This window comes from Chelon labrosus (genome assembly GCF_963514085.1).
Source record: "Chelon labrosus genome assembly, chromosome: 14".
NCBI lineage: Eukaryota > Metazoa > Chordata > Actinopteri > Mugiliformes > Mugilidae > Chelon > Chelon labrosus.
Genome location: NC_140347.1, coordinates 19,560,225 through 19,570,917, shown reverse-complemented (window position 1 = coordinate 19,570,917; position 10,693 = coordinate 19,560,225). Strand labels below are relative to the sequence as shown.

The window sequence follows — 10,693 nt, the reverse complement described above, 5'->3', positions numbered from 1 at the left end:
TTTATTGCAAGTACAAGTCATGCCATAAAATCTGACTTGAGTAAAAGCATTTAATGTAATCTCAAATTAACTGAAATAATCAGGTAATAAATCTCAAAGTGTTTGTTGAGAAATGTTTGGAGTATTATGTTTGTCTTTCACTTCTGTTCCACTTCCTTTTCAGTGAAAGCCACTTCTACCAGGTCATTTGTCAGCTACAGGAAATGAAGAGTCGCCTTCCAGTGAAGGAGAGAATGAAAGACAAAGATTTTATGTGCAGCTGTCAGTTAGATGTAGTGGTATGTGTGATATAATTTAGAATACAATTAAAATACTCAAAAAGGTAAATATACTTTTCAATTGAACAATATTTAGGTGACTGTACGTAGTTTCTGCAAATGGTTCCGTGGCCAGATTACTAGAAAAGGCTTTGCAGGTTTTACTATTCTGTTTATTAATTATCTTATGTCACATCTAAATGCCACGGAGGACAAACTCACATCAGCAGTGACGCCACACCACTCATGAAGATGGTGCACTTGTGAAGTTGAGAATGATTGTTGCGTGACCCACTTCTTCAGCCTCTCGGGGAGATTAATGAGAACGTGAACAGTCTCTGCGAGTATGGAAATGTAAACAGCGTTATCATCATCATCATCATCAGTAATTCAATTCCCAGCATGAGAGGCTGCTACATCAAAGGCGCCTCACATCCTGCCGCGGCAATGATCAGTTAAACTGGAACTGCGGCGGCATGGCAGCTACTCTGGACCGACATGCAGATCAGTGAATTTAGATGCAGGTCAGAGTGAGATGCATTCAGGGGAGGAAAGAGAAAGAAGTAGGGCAGCAGAGAGAGGGAGAAGGAGGGTAGTTTGATCTGACAGAGCTTAGACTCCTGCAGTTTTACTGGGGTTGGATGGGATTTAGGGGATAAAGTCAATAGTTGATATTTTGTTTAATTTCCAGATGCTAGTCTTGGTTTGTTGGTTAGTGTGTCCACAACTTTTGTCCTGACAGAAGTATCTTAATGACAAATCAATAAACAGCAATAAAAACTGAAACCAGAGAATACACACTAATGACTTCCCCTGTAGTGCCACCAGTCAGTCTGAGTTTACCCTTTTTCCTGTGAAATGTCCACTACATGAGTTGGCACTGAATGTGGTACAGATATTCAAGACTGTCAGAGGAAGAAATATGTGACCTTGGTGATCCTCTGTCTTTTGAAATGCAATAAAATCCAGAATAGCTGCTGCTGCATTTAGATCTTCTCCAAGCCTGTACTTGCACACACATATGTGGCATATTTTCGTAATTTATGGCTCTCTAACTCTAATGATTTAGCACAATGTTAGCATTTGTGGTTTGGAACGAAATGTCTGGGGCGTTGTTCATCTGTTGATCTATTTTAATGTTGCAGCGTCATTATCAGGCCTGACATTTACTCTGGCCCCATACTTTGGATCAAAATAATTGAAATAATTCATAAAACATCTACCAACATCAGCTACGCACTGTGGTTATTAACAAATGTTAGCATGCTAGCATGCTGTGCTAAGATGGTCAACTTCCACCAACATTAGCCACACACTGTGCTTATTAGCAAATGATATCATGCTGACGTGCTCGCTAAGACAGTGAACTTCCGCCAACATTAGCTACAGTGTTTATTTAACATATGATAGCATGCTAGCGTGCTGTGCTAAGATGATGAACTGCCACCAACACCAGCTACACACTGGTGAACAAGGTCATGATTACTGATGCTAATCATCAACAATACCATATGATTTGATGACATCGGCATTAAGCTAAGAGCATTTACAGCCTTCAAGGGCTGCTGGTTGTAATTAAAACATTCTAGGCTGCTTTTAGTAAAACATTTAAACCAAAATGCTGCATAAAACCGTTCCAATGAAACCTCTTGCTGAACTCGCCTTGCTAAGGACAAGTGTGGTATTAATATAGCCTCCAAATATTCTTTCTCACAAGACTTAGTTCATTAATTCAGTGGGTAGTGGATAAGAATTATATAGTTTATCACCTCACAGTCTGATGAATATTTATCTGCAATCAACAGATTATTATTAATATTAATTGTTGTTGGTGTTGTGGCCAAGACACGACTCGTAAAACTCCCAAAAGTATGGAATCACTTTATTCAATGTATATCAGTATAATAACTATGATATTGAGACTGCCATCCAGACAAACAGTAGCATGGTCACTGATGGATCAAAGAGCAGGAGGAATAGTGGATGATGGCAACACTTCTTCCACTAATGCGATTAAATAATTATGATTATGAAGAGTGATATGCAGTACAAGTACAGATGAAATCGTATTAATTCATCAAGTTTCTCGTGAAGTTCTCAATAGCAATTTATTTTTGATACCTCTAAGGCGTTCTCGTTTTTTTTTTGTTTTTTTTCTTGGCTCATTTGCATCCTAAGGATGTGAGGATTAACGACACAGGTCAGATTTGGTCAAATTTATGTGTTTAAATGAACTTTCTTTTGTTTTTTTTAAAAGTATTTCAGGGTATTATGTCATAGGATTAAAGTCTTTTTAACAATTCTCATTATCAAATAGGTGTCACAATCTTCCCACAGCTATATCCCTCACTTGAGTCAAAATACATAAATTTTTTGCTGTTGCACTGCAATCTGGTCAATTCAGGCAACTTGGTCTTTCTGCCTCTTTTTTCTCCGTAATAACTGTTTAAAGTTGATGCATATAGCATATAGTCTAGAAAGAAGCTTAGTGATTATGGCATTTTAAAATACCACCAAATAAACACAATGATGCCAGTTAAAGTAAACTTTTAGGGAGAATTTTTTTCCTCAAGAGCCAAAAACATTTTTACCACGAGTTTACCCTGAGATAACATCTCCACATTACACATCCAATAATCACATATAAAAGGGGGAGTAATTTACAGTTAGCTGGTGTTCGATATAAAGCTGGATTTAGCTACAGCAGTGTTACTGTACAAGGAGCACCACGTACCAACTCAAATAGGATCAGGTAGTTTTAATTTTGGAGGAGGGGGGAGGTGACGCAGAAAAAGCCACAAACAAGTGCAAGATTACGGTTGAACCACAAGTGACGACTGCACCGCGCAGCTTAGTTTTGCAAAAGACATGACTGATTTTAAGGCTGGTGCAGGTTTTTGGAAGTTAAAGCTGCTACGTGCGCGCCGACGTCTACAAATTCTGGAAAACAACAATCGAGACGGGACGAGAGAGCTGCTGCAGTTTGCACGAAGCAACTCGAATTTCAGAGGTTGTCAAAAATACATCGCTGCAGACAGCTGCTCCCTTCGTCAATAACATGCAAAAGGAGCCTTTGACAGAAATGAAACGACGGAGCGGGAAACACGGCAGATATGTTAACATCTGATTAGCTAGATGACGTAACACAAAATCAGTGAAGGATTTAGGAGCTTGATAAAGACATTAAGTCTTAACTACTACACGCAACAGCAGCAGCTTTAAAACTCTAGTACATGTCAAGCAACAGTTTGCCGTCATCCCCGTCTCGAATGGCAAGCCACAAGTCTGAGACCTTGAGGTTTACGAAGGCACTAATCGTGTAGACATCCAATAAAAAGCGAAGGGTTGAGATTGTTGTAAACTACTTTGTTTGATCGAACATGCTTTGAGCTACATATCAGAAGTAGACTGTGATGTAACAGTTGATTTAACTGACCTCAAACTTGACTAGAAATATTAGTAGCGTTCAGATAAAATACTTCATTGATATCATAATCTGCTGAGGAGTCTTATAAGTAGTCTGGTTTTGTTCAGAAACTTGCAGATGCACTATGGAGATGAACAGAAAAACATTTCAGATTGAAAGTGAGTACATAGAAAAGAAATAACAACACTGAGATATGATCAAACGGGTGAATAAATAGTTTGACATTTTGGGGAAACTATGTCCATATAGCTGCTTTCTTCTCTGTCCAGTCTTTGTGCAAAGTTTAGCAAATTAGCCGCCAGTACTAACCTTTTATTTGAATGTCACTCAAAGGAGCAACGACCCTTATTATGACTTTAAGCCTATAATTTAAATGGGTGAGCTGTAATAAAATCCACCCCCGTATTGTTGTCAGAAATTGAAAAATTTACTATAGAGACCAAACTTTTTCTGTACCAGGCTGTAAACACGTTCTGTTAAAGTTTTAACATGGGGGTCCATGAGGATTGCCTCAGTTTGGAAGCCTGCCTCAAGTGGACATTTGAGGAACTGCAGTTTTTGGCGCTTCCGCGATAGCTTAATTTTTGGAGCTTGGAGGAGACCAAAAACAGAGCTAATACAACAGTGAATATTAGACCTGGATAAATAGTACTTGGTATACATTTGCAGTTTTCATTTTTTTAACCCCAGAGATTGCCATTTGGCGTTTTTTCCGTAACGTTCCCAAAATGTCAAACTATTCTGTCTATTGATCGTCAATAAAAAGTGAATATTTAAGTTTATGTCACACTTTTGAATAAATTTGAAATTAATAAGTTGTTTCGCTCCTTTTTTTTTTTTTTAATACATAGAGCTGCTATTGACTGACTTCAAGCTGTTTATGCATCACAGGTGTAGATATGTTGGTGCTCAACAATAAACTAATCTTTTAGACTTTCGTCAGTCAGTTTCTCATTAACAGTGTTATCAGGAGGCAAACATTTAGTGTCAATCAGCTGGAAACACATTTGAGTGGACAAAAGACAGTTAAATTCCAAAGGACAGACTGTAAGACGTATAAAGTAACTGTGCTTCCATTCGTCACTGGTAAAATAACAGCTTAAAACATTCTTCAGGACAATCACATCACCATTCAGTTTGTTAGGAACATCAGCACCTTTGACCAAATACAATGTTGAGTGCTGTACTTTCTTTGGTTTGTGTTCAAACAGTGGACCAATCTACAGAAATGACATCATATGATCAACACGGACACGATATGAACTGAAAAATGACCTTCTCAATGAGACGGTGGGTAAACAACCATTCAGTAGTTTGGTTGCTGTGTACTGAGCTGTGTTTTTACATGCTACAGGTCCAGTTAAGACCTTTCCCGCAGAGTTTAGACACCAAGGAAGACCGAAAAGACCATTTCTACGTGTAGTAGAAGAAGATTAGGCATTCAAATGTCTTCCACCTGTCGCATTTCAGTTCTTGTAATGGGACCTCCTCATGTGCTACAGTTCTAGGATGAGGCCAAGATGGTTCAACAGCCCCTGGAAGGTATGCAGGTATGAAAAACTGATATAACATCCATTAAACCCCTCTGACATGTCTCATATAATGACCAGGCTGCACTCGAGTATCTACAGAGTTAACCCTAGGTGCCTGTTAGACCCAGAGGAGCATATATAGCACATAACACGAGATTGGTTAGGATACTGGTACAAGATACAGGACACAAGTATAAAGTACCCTATATTCAGTTGATAATTGCTACTGGAGTTACAGCTGTTTATTTGCACTGCCAGCTATATACGAAGGCCACAGCAACCGCAGAAATGCAGACATTTCAGGTTTAGTGTATTGCTCACCGTCAAAAGCCGAACAGATGTGCGCTTTTATCTTTCCCATCGGTCTGATTAACATTCCAGCTGGTAAGTGCAAATCATAGGTAGTTTGTCGACTCCTGGTAATGTCTCAAAGCTGGTTATTACCGTTTATTTCAAACGTTAATCCTTCTTTATTTCAGCTTGGCTCTCATTTAAAGTGTTTTCTAAATGCCACTCGTTGGACACCAGTTCTTCAGATGAGATCACTCAGAATGGGTGATCAGTCCTGAATGTAAGCGTATAATGACAACGAAGTCATTAAGTCTGACTAAACTTTAGACCATCTGATTTCAGGAGAGGAACCTCTGGGAAAAGGTTTCCTAACAACCTGGCTTTCTGGCGAGTCCTCTGGAGGCAACACCACAGTCTACCATTGTTGTCGGTAGTTCTTTAGGGTACCCAAGCCTTTATGAGCAAGATTTGAGATCTGAGATCTCAAGACCCAAGTTGTAAAAAACTTAATGACGCTTTAACCCCTCACATGCTGTATAATTATTACAGGTAATACTAAAGGAGAGAATGCGTATAATCCAGAATCAGGCAGCCCTGCAAATCACATCAAGGTTGCGTGTAATGTGTCGAAGCATTTGAGGTTCAACATCTGCAGCTAAGCACACATTACGGTTGCTGTCCTTTTCGCATTAAACTGTTTCCAGCATTTTGAACATTTTCACATTTTCAGAGCAGATCTCTGCTCCATCTAAAGGCAGGAAGGTGTAGATCTCATCCCTGCGCACGAACTCACTGTTTTGAGGCATTACAACTTCACCTTTTCGCCACTTATTTTTTTTTTTTGTTGTTGCTGATTTCACCGCTTAAGACAAACAACCATCAACATGTCCATGAAGTCCATCTTTGCACCAACTCTGACTCCAGAGTTCAGAAATCCCGCCTTCTGTGTGTTGTCCCACTTTCTGGGACTTCATATTGTAAATGCTGTACCCTTGCACCAGGGAAATGGTGCAGTACAAAACTTCCATAGAGAGTAACAGGAAAACAAATATTATGTTATTTATATTATATAATAAATAGTAAAACTTTGTTCATATATTTTGTATATGTTAAAAAAAAAAGAGTCAAAAAAGAGTGACTGGCTAGCAAAACCAATTGGAAGCAGCAGCAGAGCCGTTATTAAAAAGAATATATTGCCTAAATTTTGAGTACAAGGAGTCCATGAATACAACTCATCTCAACTCCTGAGTGTTTCAGAGGGTGTTTGTGAGCAACACATCCGGCCGCTCAGCTCTGCAGTTTGATGAAGATCCTGGTCAAGCTGCAAAAAAAAAAGGATTCTGCAGCACAAGCAGGCGCATGTTTCACCTGAGGAAGAGTGAAGCTGGAGCTGTACGCTTCTATTGTCTATTATAAAAACGAGACACCGCAGGCTGCCGTCTCTAACCAGCCACTCTCTTCTTGGGAGGCAAAAAAGCCGTTCTAGTTTTTCCTCCAGTCTGTCGCCACCAAAATATGTATCCATCTGCAGAAAAAACGCCGTGGCCTCAGATGTGAAAGGAGTCCCAGCTGTCTTCTTTGCCACTGCTGCTCCCGTTCTTGGCCGCCGCCATCGATGCCGTCCCGTCTCCAACTTCTCCACCCGGCTGCTCCCCGGTGGGAGTGGCGCCAGGCTCCGGGTAATACTCGTCGTCCTCGTCAAAGTAACCATTCTCCATCATGCTGAGGCTGGAGGCGGCACTCAGGTCCTGGCAGCTGCCCTTGTACTCCTGGATGGACTCGTGGAGCGACCACAGCTGGCACAGCAGGGACATGTCCTGCTGACGCAAACCCACCTGGAAGAAAGGGGGGGGGGGCGACTCCAAGATTAACACATGACGCCTTTAGAAACTACGTTCAGCTCATTTTTCAACAAAATTATATTGACTGGTTAATTATTATGCCTATAAAATGTCAGAAAATAGTAGGATATGCCCAAAATAGTTTGGTTCCAACAAGTCAAACAGAAGATATCAAACATTTTAATGAATTTTTGCACAATAGTTAACGTATTATTGGTACAACCGTTGATTCATTTTCTCTTAATCAAAAGAAAATCTATTATTTAACCAACTTCTTCAGCTCAAAGGACATCTATTGGTTGAAATACATAAAATATCTTATAGATATTTTACAAAGATCTTCATTTTGGAATTGTTTAGTGGATCAACCGGATGACAACCGACCAAAACATCACATCAATCACTGGTTCCAACCTCAACTGCTGCATACCACTCAGCTGACTGCGCAGTATGAACTCAAGAGTCACCGCATTGTTTTCCCGTGGGTCGACAATCAAGTCAGGGTCAGTTCAAACACTGTGCTCTGTAAACCAAGGGAGCGGCTTAGAGAGAAAAAATTTGGACACTGACAACTTACTAAACAATGTGTAACTCGTAGTAATACATTAACAGCGATAAGCCTCAAGTTGGGAGCTTTCTGCAGAGGGAATGGATGCACACAACGCAGAAATAGGATTTAGGAAAGCCTGCAAAATCCAAAGAGGAAGAGTTTCTCTGCAGCACTTTGACCTTTTTAAAGCCAAACGAGCGAGTGTTAGAAAACAAGCTACTGTTATGTATTGACAAAGAGCTTTTAAGGAGTTTAAACGCGGTGATGAAATCTGGAGTGGCTCCTATAAGAAAATCCCTGCTTCTGGCAAGGGAGTGTAAGAAAGCGTGTAATAAGTGCTTCGCTCTGATTACATCTTAGTCAACATAATAACAGGTCTTAGTTCACTGGAGGATTGTGTGCCGTTTACTTAAAAAAAAAAAAAAAAAAACTTTCAAACTGAAGCAAAAAGGTATTAAAATGAGCTTAGAGAATTAAATCTGCACAAGCCTAATGGCTTAATTTGTCTCCTCTAATGTTAAGCTGTTCCTGATCTTGTTTTCTCTTCTGGATGATGTTTCTCCATGCCAGACTCCATTTTAAAAAATCGCCTTTTAACATTCTGTGCTTACATGAGTTTTTTTTTTTACATATAAAGTGATGCGGATTAGACATTAATATTATTTTTATAAACTCGGCACACTTAAAACTGACTTAAATATATATTTTTCTGGTTTTGCTGCATTCTTTAATAGAAAATCTATGTATGCTGTTGTAAAGGCGAGTTTCACATTTTAAAGTTGATATTTTATTTATATAATGCGGTTTGTGGAAAATAGTTTTTGTGCCGAATTTATCAAACCACTCTATTAATTGTTAAAAGGCGCAGTTTGTGTGCTAATAATCGGTTAAGTGTGTCCACAAATGAGAAACAACAAAACTACAACAATTTTTAAAGGGAGTTTGGCTGAATTCGAACGCACAGCGCATCGGGATTAAAACCAGCGGATGGAAAAACGGAGCACTTTCTTGTCGGGAAACGTTACCATCTCTTTTCGCAGAAGAGCCAGGGCAGCGTCGAGGTTGGCCGGCTTGTTGGCCAGCAGGTTGTCGGCGTTGTTCCTGCCTCGGCTCAGGTCGTCCTGGATCATGGTCTTCTTCACGTACATCCTCTCCATTTCTCTCCAGGAGCCGCCGCTTGAGTTCAGCAACCCGCTCAGGCTTTTCGGCAGCGGTGGCAGACCCTCGATACAGGCCATTCCTCCCGCCGAGCCGTTGGCTGACTTACCATTCATCGTCGTGTGTGTGTTGCTAAGTGGAGTACAGCGCTAGTATTTGCGCTATTGTTGTAAGTTTAGCTGTGAAACGCTACAAACGCTGCGAACACACAACCGCCTCTCCCCGTAACAAACACACCGTGCAACAGCCGTGGTTTTTCTTCGCCCAGGGCGGCCAGTAGCGACGCCACGTCAAGATACCCGGAATTAAGTCATAGGATTTCCTGTAACGACTGTCAAAATAAAAGTATCCTCTTTTAACAGTTTTTAAAAGAAAAACCTTTAAAAAATTAATCGGTATGTTATGAAACCAGTTTTCCACAATGAAAGTCACCCCACAACATATTTGTGAATTTGTTGGCAGTTAAATGGGATAAACAGAAAGTATTTAGCCAACATATCATATGAAATGGCCTTCTCCGCCTGGGATACAAATGGCAGAGTATATAATTAGTGTTCTAATTATTGCAGCCCCAAACTAAAATCTCATTCAAGAAAAGAGTAAATCCACTCCTTGAACTATGTACCAAAAACTGCACAATACACAGCTCTAAAGGACAAACCAATTAGAGCAAAAGTTAATTAAACAAAGGCCCTTAGAATATATATTAAAATTAGTTTAAAATTAGTTTTAAATTTAGTTTACGCAATAAGAAGATGAAGAAGAAGAAGAAGAAGAAGGAGAAGAAGAAGAATAGTCACAGTTGCTCAGTTTCAATCATCTGCAAAAAATGCAAGTGTTATTATTGTTCATAATTTACAAACACTATATGCACTGACAGCATGTGGACTATTTAATCCAGTGTAATTAGCCTTTCCAACCTAGTATAGATCAAATTTAAAATATGCTGTTACATAGAAAAAGCATTCATTTAAAAAGTCCGCTTTTATTTTGAAATTATCTTCTAGTCCCGTTATGACTGATTGCTGTAAATTGCCCGAAGAATTTTTGGGATTTAGGTTGAGAAGTAAAATCCTCTTCCTGTCCTTTTAACACAGTAGCTGCTGGGCGTCTCCCTGCCAACACTCACAGGCATAAAACATGCAGGAAAACAGTCTCTTTTTTCCCCTTTCTCTTCTATTTATGTATTATATTCTTTAATGTATTGTTAGCACTGTGCAAAAACCTGAACAGGCAACCAATCTTGAGGTAAGCGTTAATCAATCTAAAAAAAAAAGGATTTTGAATGAAAACTGATGTGTTTATGCATTTAGACATGAACAGTGGGTATTGTTTTAGAAATAAATTCTACTGGCCGTTCATATTGATTTGTTCTCCCTGCAATTGAACAAGCTGATATATTTCCCCCACATGGCAGGAGAGCATAGACAGTGGGGTTTGAGGTCATGACAGGAGTGTGTGTGAAAGACAATAGTGGGAGTATAAAGGACAGATGGTGGGCCTTACTTCCACCCCCTGGCCTGTGCGGCCCCCGTCACAACAATAACACAACAATAACCTTGAAAGCAACGCACAAAAGCATCACACACGTTCTTCAGAACAAGAGGAGCATGTGTTGTACCACACACATACACACG

At 39.7% G+C, this 10,693-nt stretch overlaps 1 protein-coding gene across 1 annotated transcript; it reads right to left on the bottom strand.

Annotated features, from left to right (window-relative positions):
- Positions 1-2,122: 2,122 nt before the first annotated feature.
- On the bottom strand, positions 2,123-9,698 carry fam89a (family with sequence similarity 89 member A). The gene is made up of 2 exons (XM_084559680.1): positions 8,924-9,698; positions 2,123-7,342 (listed from the first exon to the last, which is right to left on the bottom strand). Exons 1-2 carry the CDS (start codon positions 9,170-9,172, stop codon positions 7,055-7,057), a joined length of 537 nt encoding a protein of 178 aa, XP_084415806.1. The 5' UTR covers positions 9,173-9,698; the 3' UTR covers positions 2,123-7,054.
- Positions 9,699-10,693: the final 995 nt, after the last annotated feature.